A 21,605-nucleotide genomic window follows, 5' to 3' on the forward strand; every position below is an offset into this window, starting at 1 on the left:
AGATCAGATCAAATAAGACGTTCTAAATGGAACGCGATGTAATTAAGCTGTTCCTTTCCAAGCGTCTTGGAGACGTACTGTATGTGTGCTGACTGGGCTATGTCTATATAGTTGATGACACCAAATGAATAAGTATGCTGCAAATGAGCAGACGTGTGAAGCACCGGCCATAACTTAATTTCGCGGCTACGTGGAGCAGTAGTAGGTTAATTGTTGAGGAGGCCCATAGTTTGAGAAAAGCTGCAGATCATAGGCAGAGAAAGCATAATGCTCTGAGAACAGTAGCCAACGGTTTTCCTGCAGAAACAGGTGCCTTGGTGCACGCACCCCGCTTTCACTTTGACTCCCTGCATTGTGACGAAAACTGTCAGTCAGACAGTGAATTTTGGTTTACTAAATTAGCATAATGCGGTAACAATTATCATTTCAATTCTATCTGAAATCTGCTCACTGCAGACGTTACAATGCAGACCTAAGCAGCAGCATAGCCTTGAAAGACGTACACTTTGAATTTGATCAGAGCGGCTCTGGTTCTTCACCTAACTTGATGTGATTGGCTGGATGACCGTTCAATCAAATCAACAGACCTATTTGTGTCTCTGTGTGTGCGTTATAGATACGGTTCCAACTCTTTACGGGAGCGTTTATTTCCATATTTTACTTTCAATTTAATCTGACAAAAAGTGTGGGGGATAGATTCGTGTTCCAGCAAAACTGTGTACGTTATAACACCCACATCCCCCACGCTTGCTACGCGCCTGGACTGTGTGTGCGTGTCTGCACGCAGGTGTCTCCCTCTCCCTCCCGTGTCATAGGCCTATGTAAATGTGTCCAGAAAACCCACAAAACGCAACAGTGATAGAGCAATCATAGTATCATGATATATGATTGCCATCTGGCGGTAGTGGTTTGTGGGCCTATTGGGGTCAAGTAGGAAGCCCAGCAAGTTCCAAAAGTAGAAAAAAAGTTTTGCGAGATCCCGCAAAACTTTTGCGGGGTCTCGCAAAAGAGATCCCGCAAAAGTGCATCGTTTTTTTTTTCTTCTTCATGTTTTTTTTCCCCATGTCACCCAGAGGGCTCCGTAGCATACAGTAGGTAGTCCTGGAAGCAAATGCAATTTGCTGCCGCTAGGGTGCGTCTAGATTTCTAGGCTATGCAGTAGGCCTATGCTTTCTCTGTCTATGATCTGCAGGGTTAGGGCCTCCTCGACGAGAAGATTGCTGGTCCGCGGATAATTTCTGGCACAATTAAATGGTATCATTGAACCGCGGCCGAAAGAAAAAGAAACTAAACATTTCCCAGAATTGAAAACATTTCTTAATTTATTGTTATCAAATAAAGAGGCATAGCATTAGGGGGTAGTGGTGTGAGCGCTCATTCTTGTGTGTGCGCATCTGTGTAAGTTAAACAGTCACCACTGGAGATAACGTGGGTAGCTCAGCAACAAACAACGTAGCCTTTTTAAAAAGAAGCGGACTCTTGCTGTCCATAAAAAAGATACTGGCTAGATCTTGTTAGGCATGTTTAAGTTAGGCTAATGAACATGTTGCATTCTATACAGCCTGATTGTGTAATTCTTTAAGCTACATAGCTGTCTTTTCCTCAATTTGACTAATTAAGAAGCAATAATAGGATATTTGACCGGCATAACATCAAAATGTCCAGAAAACGAAACCTCTGCCGGTGACCAGCATTTTTTTCTAGCGGAAACTCGTGGTTTGTGTGTGTATTCGTGTTTGTGTTTATGTGTGTGTGTGCGTGTGAGTCTGTGCGTCAAAAGCTAGCCTATCCTCTGGTTCAGTGTTTCTCAAACTTTTTCAGACCAACCACTTAACCAATAAAAAAAAAATCACGGACCACCTAGCTAAAATAAAAAACAGTAGACCTACTTCATCAGTATTTAACACAATAGGCCTACTCACTGAACAACCTTGCTTATTAACTTTGCATCTTGCTTATTGTGTCAGAGGATTCATATCATTAAAACTGGCAAAGTTTAGGCTACAGTGTTGCAGAACGGTTTGGATTTACAATACAAGTTTGTTCAATATTGCAAACAACTCATCAAAATGATATTATACCACACAAATTTGACAGTCTATACTTGGGCTGCGCTGGCATCAAAGGGTGTTCATGGATGAGGAAATGAAATCTGATCCCTCATGCAACACACCCACCCACTCGTTTACATAAAAACCCAGCGGTGTCGTGCGTTTTCTCTGCCGTGCCATCTTAATTTTTCAGCAGTGGTCATCTCTGGGACCAAAAAAGAAGACACATTTCAGGGTAAGCATCTAAATTCAATCTAACATGAGGTTGTAGCGTGAATGATGTGGTGTTTTCCCCTGTAGGGCGGCTAACTTTGACTACTGTAACATTGTAAGTGGAATTGAACGGAATGTGACATTTCCTGCAAGTGCGGGCAGTTTGTCAACAGCAGTCTATTAGTAACATAATGTCTATATTTTGACGGAGTCTAACTTGGTTAACCTTTTAGTGTTACCAGAAAAGCTTTATCGAGTAGCCTACATGCCTATTACGAAATACTAGGCTGTTCCGAATCCGCCCTGACCAGCGCCTTGTCATATGAACACAACGTAGGTAGGGAATGCCTACCAGGTCATTTCACAACGCATTCCCCCGTAAAGTTTAAGTGACGCGTCGGCGAGATTTCCTTCCATTTCAGTCAAATGTGACCCTTAGCAGCAGGCAATGCTGTCCCCACACCCACCCTTTCAACTTGTAACTTGTTGAATGACAGATTGGAACAGATCAGCTGCAACGCGCTGCTAGCCTAAAGTGTAACCGTTTGTAGTGGATTAGAATCACATTTTCCTTCTTGTATTGAATCAGTCTTGTAAGCTGATAATAGCCTACTAAAGGAGGATGCAACGGGGGGTTGTTAGAAACCTGAGTAATCACAGGTCAGTCTCCAAGCTGATTGAGATCATTCTGTAAGGACAATTAAGCTTAGGCAACTTGATCATTTATTAATAATAAGGGGAAGCACAAAACCTCTCAAGTACCATAGCACACGCTCCGATGGTCACAAAGCCCCCACTTAGGGGGTTTGAGATTCAGGTAATTATAGGTCTCCCAGCAACCACCTGCTGTCATCCCAGCGCATGGTTGCTACGGTAAACAAGAAGGGCTTTGTGCCAACACATAGGTAATTTCTTGCATTAAATGAGCCTCAATGGACTATCCACTAGTTGTGTGGTTGGCATTTTGATAAACTACATGTACTGTACCTATTAGTGATGTCTTAAATATATAAAATATACTGTATATGTGAAATATGTTTTTCTGATCCCAATATATTTTAATATATTTCTTCTTCTCTCCAGCTTTATTGCTTTGTTTCCAAACATCAGCTTCATACCACAATGGCAGGAGTAAGTACATATCGGCATGACACCGTGTAGAGATGAATCTTTGTGTGTTTGCCACATGCTTTTGCATAGTATTTGCTTAACAGCCTATGTTTTTTTTTATTGCTGTTCTGATTTTCATACCCCATACACTCCTGTGTATTCTGTATAATAGGCTACATGGAATGTGTATTCCTAGAGTGTTATCTCATTATTATCTATATTGCCCGGGAGCCATACTACCCCCACCCATCATCTCCTCCAGATACTGATGCGGTCCAAATGGGTCAGGCTTGGTCCTGGCCCAGATCCATTTCACTAGCTGTTTATTTTAAGGGCCATAATCTAGTTAATGATTACACTGTTTATGAGTTTATACTGTTAGTCTGGGGAATATTCTCGATCATCCAAACACTGTGTAGTACCAAAGTCCTTATAGGCAAGTCCCTCCACTCGGCGGCCATATTGCAACGCTTTGGGGCACTTATCGGTCATCCTATTCGGCAGAAATGCGCGTGCGCAAGGCTTCACGACACCAATCATGCTCCAGCGGCGAGTTCACAAAACATGATTGGCACGATGTATTCATAACACACCATATGATTGGCTCAATTTATTCACATCACACCACATGATTGGCTCAATGTATTCACATGTCGACATTTTGCCGAGGAAGGGGTGGGATATGTGTAGACAACGGCCATATTGCCGTTACAAACTAGCCCCATGCATTTCTATGGAGGATTTTTTGAGTGCTGTGTCTCCTCATTAGAAAGTCTCTGGTAGTACTGATGCTCGTGGGTAATTGGTCCAGAGCTGATGCTCGTGGGTAACTGGTCCAGAGCTGGTGCTCATGGGTAACTGGTCCATCCAGAGCTAATGCTCGTGGGTAACTGGTCCAGAGCTGATGCTCGTGGGTAACTGGTCCAAGTCTCAGCTGGATTCACAAGTCAGATAGAAGGAAAAGCAAACACAAAGAACAGTGCAGAAGAAGTGAAATCAGAAATGATTAAAACAAACTGTTTACTAGCCTTCACATCTAAGAAATTAGACATAGGAGAACACACACACCAGGGGCGGACCAAGCTGCTTGCCACAAAGGGGGCTAGGCATTCTCAATGGACCCCCCTGCAGATTATTTGATATAAAATAGACACAAAAACCCATCAATAGACGTCCCCAGTATTTGCAGCTATTTTTCTTGGCATACTGTCCTGATGATAATTGTGTGAAATCTCTCTTTTGAGCCATTCCTCACTCGATAATGACAATATGTTTGAGAGTGCGAAAGATGGCGACGAATCAGGAGGCAAATACCAGTGTGTCCGTTCTGTATCCTTAATCTGCTGTTCTCTAGTGTCCATTCTGTGTCCTTAATCTGCTGTTCTTCAGTGTGTCCTTAATCTGCTGTTCTCCAGTGTCCGTTCCGTGTCCTTAATCTGCTGTTCTTCAGTGTATCCTTAATCTGCTGTTCTTGTTCTCTTAGCGCGGAACCATTACTGCAGCCTCCCCCTTCAGCGCTGAAGATGATGTTCAGAAGCTCAGGGCCGCCATGAAAGGAGCAGGTGTGTTAAACGCACACGTACATGCACACGCACACATACAAACATGCACGCACACACTCACATACACACACACGCACACACTCACATACACGCACACACACACACACACAAGCCCGACCGATAAATCGGTGTGCCGATATTATCGCCCGATATTATATATAATATTTTATTATTTATTATATTATAATTATTTTTAAATGAAGTAAAGGACAGCCGATTACTGATCCTTCATCAAACTTTCCAGTATTATCTCTCCATTGCCGCCCTGCAAATATGTGCCAGCTAGAAATGGGAACAGCGCCTATTTTTCCATGACCGGCAAGCGTGTTGGAAGCGTTTCCTGCCAAAAGAGACAGTGAAGAGATTTTTAATAGCCAGACTAGCTGCAGAAGTGCCGCATCAGAGATGCTTTAATAGCCAGACTAGCTGCAGTAGTGCTGCATCAGAGATGCTTTAATAGCCAGACTAGCTGCAGAAGTGCCGCATCAGAGACATCTGAGGTGCGGATGTGATTGAGGCAGTGTGGCTGCTGTAGCCTGTTACCACGGGCGCCGAAATGACAAACGGCACGCAACGGAGCTGTTCCGCGGACACAGCACAGGCAACGTGTTCAAGCCGCTAGTCATGTGCTCAAGTCCTCAAATATTAAAATCGCTATCGGTCTTTAAAACCCCATATTGGTTGTGCTCTAATACACGCACACACACACACACACACACTTAAACAGCCTTCAGTCTTTTTCCAGTCTTTTTTTTTTAATTATGTAGAGTTCATTCTCTGACCTCATGTGACTGGCCTCTAAATAAATGAGTTGTCCATCTGAAGGGTGCTAACATGTGTGTAATGTATGTTGTCCACCAGAAGGGTGCTAACAGTTGGAGATCACTTTAATTTTCTCTACAGCTTTAGGTGCCATTTCTTTTTTTTTTTTTTTAGAGAGGAGATCTTGGACTGAGGATTAGAGAGGAGTTATTTTAACTGTAAACAGTGCGGTTGAAATCTTTAGTCCGATTCAGGTGGTGGTTGCTAGTGAAGTCCCACCTTCTATGTGACGCGCTTTGAGTGTCGAGAAAAGCGCTATATAAATGTAATGTGCTGTTTTTGTTGTTGTTGTTGTTGTTGTTGTTATTTCAATCTGATTGAAAAAAAAAACATCTTTGTAAACATGACTAGTGATGTGGCCCTGCCCGCTTGGTTAGATTTTTATCTGACCACACACAGTTTCCACAAACTACATGTGTACTATTCACACATTTTTGCATCTGGGACTTCCACTTTCCCCACAGTAGGCCTAGATAACCACATGAACTAGATCAAATCGGGATGACTGCATGAGCTAAATTCAATCAAGATCAAGAGCCACTTCCACTCTATCATATTAGGGGAGAACCATGTGAGAGTGTGTTTTCTAGACTGCTGTATGTCACACTAGTTGGAGAGGTGTGGTGGATCAGTGGCCGACTTGACACGCATGAAACAATTTTAGATTCTGAGAGTCCCTGTGCCATTGCAGTTTGAAGTCGCATACTGAGGTTTTGATTGGTCGATCTAAAGCAGAAATCTTTCATTCAGGACACTGACTGCCTATTTCGCTCATGATATGACTGGTAAAACATAGCAGACATAATACGATTCGACGGTCAAGAGTCGAGATTCTAAATGTCAGTTCGGGTATATTTTTGGTTACTTTCCCCTAGCAGTAGGGAACAGTGGGTTGAGTCTTGCTCTTGAGAGTGGGGTTTTGGCCTCGGTGTTGGGACCCTGGGAGTGAGATGGAGGATGCGGCGGGGTGTAATGTGTGTGTAATGGGCATCAGCTGATAGTGGCCTGAGCTCCATTACTGACTCATAGCCACCCTGCTCTGGACAGGCGCCGCGCCAAGTGAAGATGTGGCATGTGTGGACGAAGGGTCAAACTTGGTGCTCACATGGTCGCAGGCTTCATTCCTCACAAACTTTCCAATTATGTTGTTTACTTCCAGACACCACACTAATGCCTATATGACTTGCTAAACCACCTCAACATTGCTGTCGTTTACTTCCAGACACCACACTAATGCCTATATGACTTGCTAAACCACATCAACATTGCTGTTGTTTACTTCCAGACACCACACTAATGCCTATATGACTTGCTAAACCACCTCAACATTGCTGTTGTTTACCTCCAGACTCCACACTAATGCAGCTTGGCCTCTACGGCTTGCTAAACCACCTCAGCGTTGCCGCAGCTTGACTGACTGTGTTATGTTTAATTTTTTTACCAGGCACCAATGAGGCCACCATTATTGAGGTCCTGGCCCATCGCACTATTGAACAGAGGCAAAGAATCAAGGACGCTTACAAGCAGTCTGTTGGGAAGGTACAGATGCACCAAAATTACACAGCTCCTCTTTACTCTCTCTTTCTCTTTCACTCTTTCTCTCTCTCTCTCTCTCTCTTCCCCCCCTCACTCTCTCTCTCTCTTCCCCCCCTCACTCTCTCTCTCTCTTCCCCCCCTCACTCTCTCTCTCTGACTCCATCTGTGACTCTCTTCTCATTCTCCATCTACATCTGTATCTCTCCTCCATCATTCTCTGTTTTATATGATCTTACGATCCAAGTTATGTGCGTTCCTCCCTCTCGTTACACACACACACACACACACATAAACACAAACACAACACTTCCTGGTTATATTAGCATTTTTGTTAATTTGCAACTTCAGTGTTGTTCGTGCTCCTAGTAATAGCTATTTATTTGGTTTGATTTGTTTATATTGGTTAGCTGAACAGTATGCCTGGAGAAGCAGATGTTATAAAATGGGTGATAAAAAAGGGTGGTTTTTTTCATGGCTTTTCTGCATAGATAGCAGTAGACCATTTTCGATCCGGTGGTTAAAGTTTCGGGTCAGATGTCCCCACTATTGCGGAAGTTGTGTAAGAAGCTAACCCTCCCCAGTGCTGACCAAGGACGCTAGTCATAAAGCCACAGGCGTCCCTTTGTGAGTGTGCAGATGAGATGGATCACCTAATAGATGAGGCATTTAACTTCATCGACTGAACCTGTCACTGTCTGATTGGCCTTGCGGAGCAGACCATGAGCTAGCACCGTTGCTGTTGCATTTTGCGGAACTACCCCTCTCTGAGAGAGGCCTTGAGTGCTGAGGGCTGAAGACTGAACTAACATTGTCCACAAACTTATCTGAGGGAACTGATTGGATCTGTCTGGGCTATAAAATAACAGACTTCCTAGTTCCCATCGCCAATAATGAGGATGTTCTCTTAATGGTTAATGTATTAAAGTGCCATTTATCAACCGAGCAGTGGTCCCTACTAGTTTTGAGGAGAGAAACTGACAGAGGGTTCAGGGTTGTCCTGATAGTGTAAGTAGTATTCAAACAGCTAATGGATGATTGATAATTTAGTGATAATCAGCATAAATATTTACTCACAGTTGCTCAGTTGAAGCAAGTACGTATGTAAAACACACATATAACTATACTTATGTAACTGTATCATCAATATCATAATACAACAGTGTGGTTTAAATTATTCTTATTATGTGGATAACTTTTCATGATAGAGAATATGATCTGGCACAGTACTGGGTATGATGTTGGAGTCTGTCTCCTATCTGAGGGCAGTACTGGGTATGATGTTTGAGTCTTTCTCCGAGCTGAGGTCAGGGCTGAAGCACGGGGAGGTTCTTGCATACCAGGCAGCCCCTCATGAATGCTGTTTGTCTTTCTCAACAATGGCTGTCAGATCCTGTGTTGTGCAGTGAAGTTTCTGTATAAGTTCTGCTGATCCTGTGTGTGTGTGTGTGTGTGTGTGTGTGTCCAGAAAGATTGACTCATACTTGAGCGCAGGCAGTTGAGGTTGAGGCGGCCTTAAAGAGGAGCTTGTCTGGGGACTGCAGTTCACTGAGTGTGTCCCAACCCCACCCTGGAGGAGTCTGCTCTCAGCACACACACATCCTTAAAGCTACAGTACAACAGCTCATCTGAGCACTACATAGCACACTGCTGTTAGGATACCTCATTTTCATGGCCACACTTTTATGAACACATTTCAGATTTTCACTCAAGCATTGTAAAGCTACATAGCCCTACATGAATGATTTCCCTTTGGGGATCAATAAAGTATCTATCTATCTATCTATCTATGAACTTCCTCCACTTCCACTTCCTAAAGCTACAACAACCCATCTAAACACTACATACAGTACACTACATTAGTAAGCTACGGTTAGCATTCCTTTAGCTCTGCGATTTCCACTGTCTTGGTACACAGATGTCTTTAAAGCGACAACAGCCTGTTTAAACATATCAAAGCCTAAATAAGCTCTGTTACTGCTCCTCCAGCTGTTTCATGAACTATTTCCTGTCTCTGAATTTAAAAAACTAAACAAGCATCGCAGAGCTAGATCAGTAAACTGCCCAGTGTGTATGAAAGCAATGCCTGCCTCTCCTGAACAGAAGACTGTCCATCTCTGCACTGTAACTGTTCTTTAAGCTGTTTCATCAGAGCTCTCTCCACTGTCCTTGGAACAGTACACAAACCGCGTGAAAGCTACAGCAGTCTCTAAACACATTATACCTGTAGCTCCTCCCTCCAGCACTGCCAGCTGCTGTTACGTAAGTGTGTGCGTGGCCAGCCGTGGGTCAGTGTTTCCACACCTGGAGGCGAGCAGTGTTGGTTGTCAAAACATTGTCTCGCTTTACAACAAAGACCAACAGTAATTAGAATGGAAACTGAAGGACTCTTATTGTTCATAATGTATCTATGTCCTCTCTGGCTTTCAGGGTTTTGATTGCATTTTTACTTTTACTTTCTAGGACACTGAAATTACATAAATGTCATGATGTAAGATAAAATATTATTTGTTCTATCTTAGTTCAGATAGTTCAGAGTTGCATTGTTATGGCGAATCCAGAATCATTTTATTCAGTGAATAGAAACTAAACAAGACATCCACAAGCAGCAGATTCTCTAGTCACTACAGTAGCCCTCTGCAGTAAACGCTACACCAAACACTAAGCAACACACACACACACACACACACACACACACACACACACACACACACACACACCCTGTGTTCAGATGACTCTGGAGAGGTTCTGGCCCTCAGCTGGTGTGGTTCCAGTGGAACAGTTCTAGAGTTAGCAGTTGCGTGGTATTTTCCAGCAGCACTGCCTAGAACACATCCAGCAGTGTGTAATTTTCTTTTTCCCCCTACATATTTTACAGCACATTTCCATAGCAACACGCCTTTGTTTATGTGTGAGCCAGGTCTGTTGTATATGTTGCTGAGTCAGAGCAAAAGCAAAATCATAACTATTATGGCCTATGTGACTGCCCTGATTAAATAAAGGATAAATAAAATAAAATAAAAAATGTAAATATCATGTGGGTGTAATATCACAACATTGTCTCTGCGTCTGACTTTCTCTTTGCTTCTCTGTCTCCCTGTCTGTCTCTTATTTTCTCTCTCTCTCTCTCTCTCTCTCTCTCTCTCTCTCTCAGGACCTGATAGAAGACTTGACATCAGAGCTAACTGGGAACTTTGAGAAGGTGGTGGTTGGGCTTATGATGACAGCACCAGAGTATGATGCCTATGAGCTTCACAACGCCATGAAGGTCAGTCACAAGCTCACCGTGTCATTAAGGTCATTGGGCCGGCAGGCTGGGCTACTGAGGTAGTGCCGCTGAATGGCGCTACAATGTTATATTCACATGCACTTTAAAGAAACAGTAAGCACGTAGTCAGAGCAAATAATAATGAGATCCAAGTGATACAGTTCTTACAAATGAGATGCAGATGCAGCTAGCATGCAGCAAGATCTCTTCTCAATGAGATACACAGGCAGCTAGCATGTAGCCAGACCCAATGAGATACACAGGCAGCTAGCATGTAGCCAGACCTCTCCCCAATGAGTTACACAGGGAGCTAGCATGTAGCCAGATCTCTCCCCAATGAGATACATGGGGATCTAGCATATAGCCAGATCTCTCCCCAATGAGATACATGGGGAACTAGCATATAGCCAGAACTCTCCCAAATACTGTAAGATACAAAGGGGAGGCACCATTTTAACAAACATCATAGAGTTTGTGCAAAGATAAACGGCACCATGTTTATTCAGCAAATGTGTTTCTGCTGACTGGTCTGTCATGTCTGCCACATGTTGATCTAGGCCTTTTAAATCATAGGGCAATTCCATGGAAAATTATGTTTTTGTAACATCCATAACAGCAATAAAATGTGATGGTATGGTATGATGTGAAAGATTAAATGAAATTTGAGCATTTGCTTTTTTGGCTAAAGAATGAAGGCCTACATGAGAAAAAATGCACAAAAAATGAATGTAATCATTCACATCATACAAATGCCAAGGCATTTCACTGGCGTTATGGATGTGACAAAAAGTACATTTTCCGTGGAATTGCCCCATAATGTTATTATCCTTTCACTTGTGTTGTTGACAAATAATATCAATGCAGACGTACGCGGCTGCAGGCCTGTAAGACTGAACAAAGCTCATGTCTCTCCTCCATCCTCCAGGGAGCAGGGACTGAAGAGGCTTGTCTTATCGACATCTTGGCCTCCAGAACAAGCGAGGAAGTGCAGGCCATCAACGCGGCTTACAAGAAGAGTATGTGGCTTTGTGTTTGTGCATCTATACGGAATAGAGTGTTCAATGTGTTTTATACCTTAATGAATGTATACCATCATTGAGACAGTGGTCATTGCTGGTACCTGGTAGTGTGGCATGCGTGTAGAAGCCATAGGACGGACATTTGGAAAGACAGAAAGGCCATTGTAATATGAACTGTTCTCTCCATGTGGGGTTTGCAAGCCTATGCACCTACCATTTTCAGAGCAGGCTTAGGGGTAGGTACAACAAGCCCCAGATACACATGGGTAGTTTTATAAGTGCAAGCGCTTGACATTATCTACAAACATGTCTGCGTACTTCAAAATATGGGATTATGTTGGATAATTATTATTATTATTATTATTATTATTATTATTATTGACTAAACCTACCCTATTTTAAAAAAGAAGGGCAAAAATACCATTTGTTGATGAGTTTTCATCCTAAAATTGAGGTTTTATTTTAAAACCACTTTCATATTAACTCACTTTTACTGTGGGCAGAAAACTGGACCACACCAGGATGTTCTTTAACATGTCCCAATTGTGATTGTCCAAAAAAAGCACAGAACTTTCATGATTTAACGGAAATGACGGGTATTTGAAATAGGCCAAATTTCCGTTAAGCGTAAGTTCAGAAATATAGTTGATTGAACTTGTTTAGTACAGGAAATGCATCAGATATGTGTCAAACTTAGTAACAGCCTACCAACTTCCAGATAAAATGATCTAGTAACTCATAATATAATAACGGATGTAAAACGTGACCACTAAATATTCTGTCCAACAGAGTATGACAAGAGCCTGGAGGACGATATCTGTGGTGACACCTCAGGCATGTTCAAGAGGGTCCTGGTCTCTCTGACCACGGTGAGCACAGCCAGAAATGCACATATAGAAATACATGTAGTCACACACATACATACATACATACATTTTTTATATATATATATATATATATATATATATATATATATATATATATATATATATATATATATATATATATATATATACACACACACACACACGTACGTGCAAGAACACGTGCACAACCACACACTGCCGCACACACACACATATCCACACACAGTGAAAAACATGTGAAAAACATCATTCTTACAGCACAGGTACAGCTCCACCTGGACTTGTCCATGAACACACCTTTATTGACCCTTACAGCCTCGTGTCTGTCATGCAAACATAAGTGAGTTAGTGAGGTTAGTCGTTCCTTCCTAGCTATAAGGGCAGGTGGGGCCCGTGTTTGTGTCCGCCTTCTGTGTCCACAGTTAATCGGGTAAAACACAGCAAGTGCTGTTGGGTGGGATGACGGGCTAATCTTATTTGATGAAGGACTAATATGATGTCAGTTTTACTCAAGTTATTGTGGACAGGGTCTGAATGAGAACTGCTGAAATCAGTTGAATAGTTAGAATAGCAAGCTGAATGACTGAATGTAGATAGCGTCTGTCCCCAGTTGAACCCCCCACCATGATGTAGACTCCTCTGTAGTTATTCTGTAGTATTCCCCAGTTGTGTAGTATTCCCCGGTTGAACCCCCACCATGATGTTGACTCCTCTGTAGTTATTCTGTAGTAATCCCTGGTTGAACCCCCACCATGATGTTGACTCCTCTGTAGTTATTCTGTAGTAATCCTCTGTGGTGTGTGCACTTCCTCTTGCATGTAAAGTTCTGCTCAAATTCACATTAATGACCTGATGAGGATTTTAAGAAGTCATACAGTACATTCTCTATTCTTGGCTGATACACTCACATGTTTAAATGGCAAAGGGCAATCACATGTATGAATGGTAAAGGCCAAATTAGTGTAAAGCCTTGTGTAATATCCTATTCATATTCTGGGGCGGCCCTTGCTCTACTCAGCGATTTCACAGATGAAGAGAAGGGGAAATCGGTTGCTTTGCACGTGATGTTTGTGTGTGTGTGTGGTGAGTGTGTTGTGTGGTGAATGTTTCTGGGTTTGTCTTGGGGAGTTCCATTTCCTTTTAAGAGACCATAGTGATCTTAAACCCTCCCCGCCTCCACACAAACACACACACATAATCACACACGCTTTGGACAAAGGCGTCTGGCAAATCCCATAACCATCCCATAACCATCACATAACCATAACCAATCACACACACAATCAACTTACAGTACAGCATAGAGCAGAGTTAATGGTGGAGCTTTGGTTAATATGACCCCGTTTTCAAAATGGGGACATTGTGGCAGTTGTAGAGTTTTGAGAATGAAATGTTGTCCCACCCGTGCCTGATATAGGATGTCAGCTGATCAACAGTGGGATTCCTCAATCGTGCTTTTCTTTCCATGATGCATTTAGCAACGGGCCATTCTACTATGGAGTCATACTGATGAAATATGTGTCGAGAGCAGTTTAGGGTTGGGTATATTTTTTGGGGGCTTTTATGCCTTTAATTGACAGGATAGTGGAGAATGAGAGGAAGTGAGTGGGAGAGAGAGTCGGGGTGGGATCCGGAAAGGACCACGGGGCGGGAATCGAACCCGAGTCGCCGGCGTACGGTGCAGGTGCCAGTTGCGCCACGGCTGGGGCCGTCTAGAGCAGTTTAGAGATGTTCAAGAAATATTCAAGCCCTTCCCTGAAAAAGACGGTGTCTGGGTGGCAGCATATGAGACGTTTGACTTTGTGTGTGTGTGTGTGTGACAGGCCGGCCGTGATGTAAGCAACACTGTGGATGATGCAGCCGCAGCTCAAGATGCCAAGGTGAGTTGTGCCGGGACTTTAATCAGATTAAGTGTTCGTGTAAACATGGCTAATGCAACTCAAATTCTTAGAAACGGAATAACGGCTCAATCGGAACAGAAATTCTCATATAAACACCTCAATCGGAATAAAAATGCCTGATCCGATTAGAATTTCAATCGGAATGAAAGAGGTGGTGTATACCGTTCTTATTCTGATTGAACAACCATGTATATACGGTCAATATTGGATTGCCTGCTGTATCTTCTCAAAGAAAAAGTAGGCAACAATGGCTATTCCGATCAAAGATTCTAAAGCGCTTTAGAGCAACTGATCGGAATAGAATATATCCCGTGTAAACAGACGGCACAAATTTTTCGGAATAGTTTATGCTGAATGATAAAAAAAAATGTTTATGTAAACCCGCCTACTGTGGTAAGTTACTGTATATGTGAGCTGATAGACGGATACACAGAAATGTGATGGAAAATCCAACTGAAATGTCTCTCTCTCTCTCTCTCTCTCTTTCTCTTTCTCTCTCTATCTGTCTGTCTATCTGTCTGTCTGTCTTTCTCTCTCTCTCTCCCTCCCTCTCCCCCTCTCCCTCTCCCTCTCTCTCTCTCTCCTCTCTCTCTCTCTCTCTCTATCTCTTCAGGACATCTATGAGGCAGGAGAGGCACGGTGGGGGACGGACGAGGTCAAGTTCCTGACCATTCTGTGTGTGAGGAACAAGAAACATCTTCTCAAAGGTACACACACACACACACACACACACACACACATATACACTCACTTTCTCTCTCTCTCACACACACACACACACACAGTCATCTGTAGGAAACATACCAACATACAGTACATAATTAAGCACAGACATATGCACACTTACAGACCTTTATTCCACACACATCTGAACACACACACACACACACACACACACACACACACACACACACACACACACACAGCCACTCGTCCACTTATGTTTCCCACTGGTATAAACACACAGACATGCTGTTGATGTGAACGTCCACTACATCCACTACATCCACCTTCACTAATCCAGTTCAGTTGCACTCTGTGGGAGCAGGAATGCAAATTATGTGAATTATGCAAATTATGTGAGAAGCGAAGTGCCCCAGGCCTCGTGTCTGTCTGTGTGTGTGTGTGTGTGTGTGTGTGTGTGTGTCTGTGTGTCTGTCTGTCTGTGTGTGTGTGTGTGAGCGTCATTCATCCCCTATTTGATCTAACTATGTCTCTATGGAGCACCAGCACACCTGCCCACTAATCTGTAAAAATCACCCAGAAATGTCAGCAGAATTCAACACAACTCAACACTGACACCTAGGTCACATAGGGTGCTAACAATGCCTCTCTCCTGGTCCTTGTCCTGGTCTCTCTCTCATTCTCCCTCCCTTGTTGATGCAGTGTTTGATGACTATAAGAAGGTGTCTAAGAAGGACATTGAGGACAGCATTAAGAGCGAGATGTCCGGCTGTCTGGAGGACGTCTTCTTGGCCATAGGTGAGTGTCGCTCAGTTCCCTCCTCACTCGAACAGATAGGTTCTACAGCTGTCACTCACATCCTCTCACTGGCTCTCACAGTTGGCCTGTCCCATTCACAACATTTGATGTCTGTTGTCAGGTAACAACATTATTTTATTTTCCACAGGTTGAAAGATTAATAGTCTCTCTGAATACTGGCACAGCTACACTGGTGTCATAGTCTCATAGTGTAGTTTGTAACATAGTATTTCTTTTTACCACACGTCTCCTTTGTAATGTAGCTTGAATTTGAATCCTTATTTTGTAAGTGGCTTTGGATTAAAACATTTGAACTAAATACATATGTACACTGAACATGAAAAGGAAGCAAAGAAGAGATGCTGAGAAGACACAAATAATAATGGTCTTATCTCCACAAGGCTGCGCTCCTGGGGCCTGTTGCACAAAAGCAGAATTAAGACATCCGGGATAAGTAACTGAGCTGCGCTCAATGTATCCAAACCACGAGCGTACAGGCTTAATTGGTTGCACAACGAGCAAGCCAGGATGAGCAGACACGGATTCATCAAGCCAGGTGAAACCTATCCTGGATAAGTGCGCGCTCACGGCCCCCTCAAATAGACCCCGCCACCGATCACAGATTCACTGATTCACCATGGCAACTAGAGCGGCTTCATTGCTTCTTCTACGGTGTGAAGTAGGTAGATAGCCTTCTCACAACAGCAACAAACAGCAACACCTCTGTTAAGGAGAATATTGCAACTAGTTCCGCGACCACCACGCGTGAAATGATTAGGCACTCCCATGACGTCACATTGTCGCATATGCAGGTCGGGAATGGCGAGTATGTAAAAGTTATTTAATGATCACAAACGTTTAAATAATGACAGTGGGTCTAGGTATATGTGATAACAATGTGTAGTGGGCAGTGGACAAATTATTGGTTTCAGTTTGTGGTGACTGCTGACTGCGATAAGGGATGAGATTAAATAGATCCTGGAACTTCACAGAAGCTCCACAGAATAAATCGCCATGGTAACTTATACCATAACATATCCTGCTGCCCCCTATCCCGCGTTTGTGCAACTGGATCACGGATAAATTGAGCCAGGATAACCAAGATATCCCGGCTTAATCCCTTATCCTAGTTTTGTGCAACGGGCCCCTGGTGTAGTCGGTCCATGAAGACTGTAGCAACTTGGTGTCATGGTTTTGCGTAAACATACACGGCACTTAAGAAATAGCCAACTGGCGTGCTATCTGCACGCATTTTTAGCTATCCGCGTGTATGTCCGCTTAAACATACACGCCACTTATTGTCTCACTTCCGTGTGTATGTCAACGGCAAGTATATGGTGCCCCCTAGGGTTAGGGTTAGGTTATGGCGTTGATAAACACAGCAAAATGCATTTATGCGTTAGATAACACGCTAGTGGCAACTGGCGTGTCATACATACACAGTTCATGATATCCGTCTGATAGTAGGCGTAGTGTTGCAGCATGCACACCACGAATGCTCCTCCTCAGTCCAGTGATCAGTGTAGCTATCAGGCTGCCAGATTCACAGCGTTGAACTCGTCAGGAAACAACTTCCGTTTATGTTTTATTTCAACAGTTCAAATGGGAGCAAATAAAAACTGTAAATAAAAACAAGCCCATTCAGACACAGAGCCATGTAATGATACACATGGTTTCTTACATTGTTGACTGTGAACAGAGATGTCAAGTTGACAAGTTTTATGAAGTATACAACAGTGAGGACCGACAACAGAATGAGATGCACTTTCAGTCACTATGTGATTTTTACCACTTCTTTACTGTTCTCCTCCACAGTGAAATGCATCAGGAACAAGCACGCCTTTTTTGCAGAGCGTCTTTACAAATCCATGAAGGTAAAAATTATTTTCTTGGAATTTGTGTTCAGCTTTGTGGCTCTGTGTGTGTGTCTGTTTCTGTACCTGTTTTATATACTGTGTGTGTGTGTGTGTGTCTGTGTCTCTCTGTGTCCAAGCCTGTTTATATATTTGTCTGTGTATATGTGTGCACAAATGTGTGCGTATGCCTGTGTGCATGTGCGTGTATGCTTATATTTGTGTCTTATCTTAGAGTGTGTGTGTGTGTGTGTGTGTGTGTGTGTGTAAAACTGAACTGTGTCCATTTGGTTCAGGGTCTGGGTACTACAGACAGCGTTCTGATCAGAATCATGGTGGCCAGGGCTGAGATCGACATGCTGGACATCAAAGCAGAGTTCAAGAAAAACTACGGCAAGACCCTCTACTCTTTCATCAAGGTGAGACACCAGACTGCAGCAAACAGCCAATCAGCAGAGGCCTGAGGGCTCACACATCAAGATACAGCCAATCAGCAGAGGCCTGAGGGCTCAGCTCACATGTAATAAATATCTAGATACAGCCAATCAGACTGCAGTCCATAGTTCACCAAGTTCACCAGCAGAGTGAGTTACAGTACACATCTCTTAAAGGCCATCGCATCGTGATGTTCCCCCAAGGTGGGCATGTTGATGAAGCAGCCTTAATCCATAACGTCAAGCACCACTGCATACAGAAAAGGTTAATGTCTTGTTGTTCAGGGAGTGTTTTCTGTCCTGCTGAAAGAGCCCAATGTTGTGTTGTTGCCAGGGTGACACGTCGGGCGACTATCGTAAGATCCTGCTGGAGTTGTGTGGCGAAGATAAGTAGAAGGTCATATGGAGGTCGTTGATGTCTGAGTGAGCCATTAGTGCCTCGTCTGAAAGATGACCCCCAGTACCTTTCCGCCGGCCCCTCAGAGGTCTACTTATTTCCACAGATTTGTCAATTCCGTGCAGGCTTTTTTATGTTTTTAGTATACCAGCTAGACTAAACCACATGCTATTTTGTACTAATGAGTTTGTGTGATATTTTGATAATGAAAGAGTTTTCCACGCGTGTGTGCTGAAGGAAAGAAAGGCGACCAAACAGCTGTTGTTAGTCTACTGCCTGTATTTTCTGTTTCAGTAAAAAAAAAAATTCCCCACATGGTGTCTGTTGTCTGTTGTTTAATCCCCACCTGGTGTCTGTGGTTTGTTGTTCACAGGGTTCCACGTTACCTCTACTCTCATTTCTTAAAGTGTTAAGGTGAAGCTGGTTAATGTATGATAAAGTAACATTTTGCATATGTCCAGTGGTAAATGTTAACTATGTGATAAGTGTTATGTGATTGTTTTCCTTCCAGTGGTGCCATTTTTATTATCGCTCACAATGGCATATTAGCGCACTCTGAGCTCGCTCACTCACTCACTCACTCTCTCTCACACACACAGAGATGCACACACACCCTGTAAAACTCAAATATATAACCCCTTTTCCCTTTAAATAAATTAAGCACTACTGATAGCTGAGGCTTCCTTTAAATGTTAATCAATTATTACAAATCAATTATTCAAAGCTAAAATGAACTAACAAAACGGTGAAATGGTAAACCGGCATAAATTTCTATATGAAATACAAGAAAGCATCATAAGTGTCACACACAATCAGAAACTATTAAAGGCAATTAACATTGCAATAACAGAGAGTGTGACAAAATTAGTGGAGCAATGCCTCCTGTGTGGAAATACTACACCTGTAAGCTGTACCTGTTACCCCAGAATACCACAAGACCACCTTGCAATGTACGCCAATGATGTCATTGTTGTTGCCATTTTTGTGGTGAATGAAGCTGTATTGTTTTGCGTTGCATCTGTAGCCTAGTTCAACCAGCAGTCTTGAGCAGATGAGTATTCAAAAACGAGGGACAACTACAAGTAAAATTCTTAAAACATTTGAATTGATTAAAGAAACCATACAATACAATGCTGTGGACTTGGACCACTTTCACATTTCACTATAGGTTGTATACTGTTTAGAACTCTCTATTGTCTAGATCACTACAGAGAGACATAAAAATGGCATGAGGATTAAGATTTGGAAGTCAACATAAGTTAAAAAGGACAAAGGGTTTTGGGTCTGCAAATTTGAAAAATTTTTAATATTGTGCTTGTTTTTTTCTACTCATGGGGAGGAGCCTAGCCTGCTATATCCTCTCCCATGTAGTTTTCAACCCTATGGTCATATACTGGTCAAATGTTCATTGAAAAAAACAACACTGGTTTGGTAATGTGGTAAAGCTGCCACAAGATGGTGCCCTTAGAAAAGAACATAAGCCTTTAAGCCATTTCATCATTCCATAAAAGTAAATTGCACCCTTCCCTGATAACCGCACTACTTCAGTTTCGCCGTTAAGTCTTTGATAAATGCTCATGACGGTGTAGGCCTACTGTACTTTTTCTGAATATGTATTACTGAACTCTGTGTAAATATAATAAATATAACTAGATGTACCGCAGAGCGGTACAAAATATGACCGCCGCCCAGTCCAGCACATGTTTTCCACAAAAATAAATCACGCTGAAAGGCCTATATGATTCTAACTGTCTCACTAAATTGTATTATCCACACTCAATTCTCACTGGTATCTGCTAGACAACAAGTACCAAAACATGATTAGTTCATAGATTTCACATGTAAAATTCATTTTATACAACCCCACCCCCATCTTGCCTGTTCATATTGCCTGCGTATGTGCCTGTGTTTGTGCATGTGCATGCATGCGTACATATGTCTACTGTGTGAGTATGTGTCATACGTATGATTACTGTGAATGTATGTGTGTGCGTGTGTATCTGTTTATCCACATGTGTGCATATGGAATGGGTTAACATGACCCCGGGAGGCAAACATACAGAAAAAAATTGGCCATCCTAGGCCCTACGGTTCTCAAGATATTCACAGAAAACTGTCTGCCCTACCCTCCTTTCGGGGGGTGCAGTCCAGCAGGGGGGCTACAGATCAAAACGAAAAACGATGGTTCCATGCTATCCATGTGGGGTTACATGCCCACCAAGTTTCGTGTATCCCGGTCTTTCAGTGTCCCGGGAATCCTTGTTGGTGTGCGGTCACTAAATGTACACATAAATTATTTTATTGTAGGGGCCCCCATGAACGAAAGTTCACAAAACTTGGCATGCATTCGGAGGGTGTCATAATGATCCTACACTTTCAATTTCGTGCAGTTTTGACCATGTCAGCCAGAGATATTGTGATGAAAACACCTATTTTTTGCATTTTAATTTTTAACTAGGTGGCGCTATACATGAAATAAGTGGTAATGGGATGAGTTGACATGCCCCCTTAAGACCAACATACAAAAAAAAGGTGGACCTCCTAGGCCCTACGGTTCTCGAGATATTCACAGAAAACTGTCTCCGGCCACCTACAGGCCAGTTGGTGTATAGTAACAAATTCATTTATTGTGTGGCCCCCCATGAACGTAATTCCACGAAACTTGGTGTGCATTCAGAGGATGTCATAATGATCCTATACTTCCAATTTCGTGCAGTTTTGACTATGTTAGGTCACAGATACCTGCGATTACAACACCTAATTTTTACTTTTTTGTGTTTAACTAGTAACACATGAAATGAGTGGTTATGGAATGGGTTGACATGGCCCCTTGAGATCAACATACAAAAAAAATGGTCCTCCTAAACCCTGCGGTTCTCGAGATATTCACAGAAAACTGTGTCTGCCCCTACCCTCCTTTCGGGGGTCCAGTCCAGCGGGGGGGGGGGCTACAGATCACGATGGTTCCATGCTATCCATGTGGGGTTACATGCCCACCAAGTTTCGTGTACCCCGGTCTTTAAGTGTCCCGGGAATCCTTGACAGATATTTGGACATGTGAAAAAGAAAAAAGAAAAAAAAAAAAAAAATCTTG

General features: G+C 42.8%; 1 protein-coding gene across 1 annotated transcript; it reads left to right on the forward strand.

Annotated features, from left to right (window-relative positions):
* The first annotated feature begins 2,186 nt into the window (after positions 1 to 2,186).
* On the forward strand, positions 2,187 to 18,824 carry anxa4 (annexin A4). Its single transcript, XM_076283834.1, has 13 exons — positions 2,187 to 2,286; positions 3,348 to 3,395; positions 4,858 to 4,936; positions 7,203 to 7,297; positions 10,446 to 10,559; positions 11,485 to 11,575; positions 12,368 to 12,447; positions 14,268 to 14,324; positions 14,959 to 15,052; positions 15,732 to 15,827; positions 17,643 to 17,701; positions 17,977 to 18,099; positions 18,449 to 18,824. The coding sequence occupies exons 2-13, from the start codon at positions 3,387 to 3,389 to the stop codon at positions 18,506 to 18,508; spliced, it is 957 nt and encodes a 318-aa protein (XP_076139949.1). The 5' UTR covers positions 2,187 to 2,286; positions 3,348 to 3,386; the 3' UTR covers positions 18,509 to 18,824.
* Positions 18,825 to 21,605: the final 2,781 nt, after the last annotated feature.

The sequence above is a fragment of the Alosa pseudoharengus genome, unplaced genomic scaffold, assembly GCF_046254945.1.
Source record: "Alosa pseudoharengus isolate Yale_2024_CS ecotype anadromous, Long Island Sound unplaced genomic scaffold, YU_APseudo_1.1 YU_APseudo_1.1_scf_14, whole genome shotgun sequence".
Lineage (NCBI taxonomy): Eukaryota > Metazoa > Chordata > Actinopteri > Clupeiformes > Clupeidae > Alosa > Alosa pseudoharengus.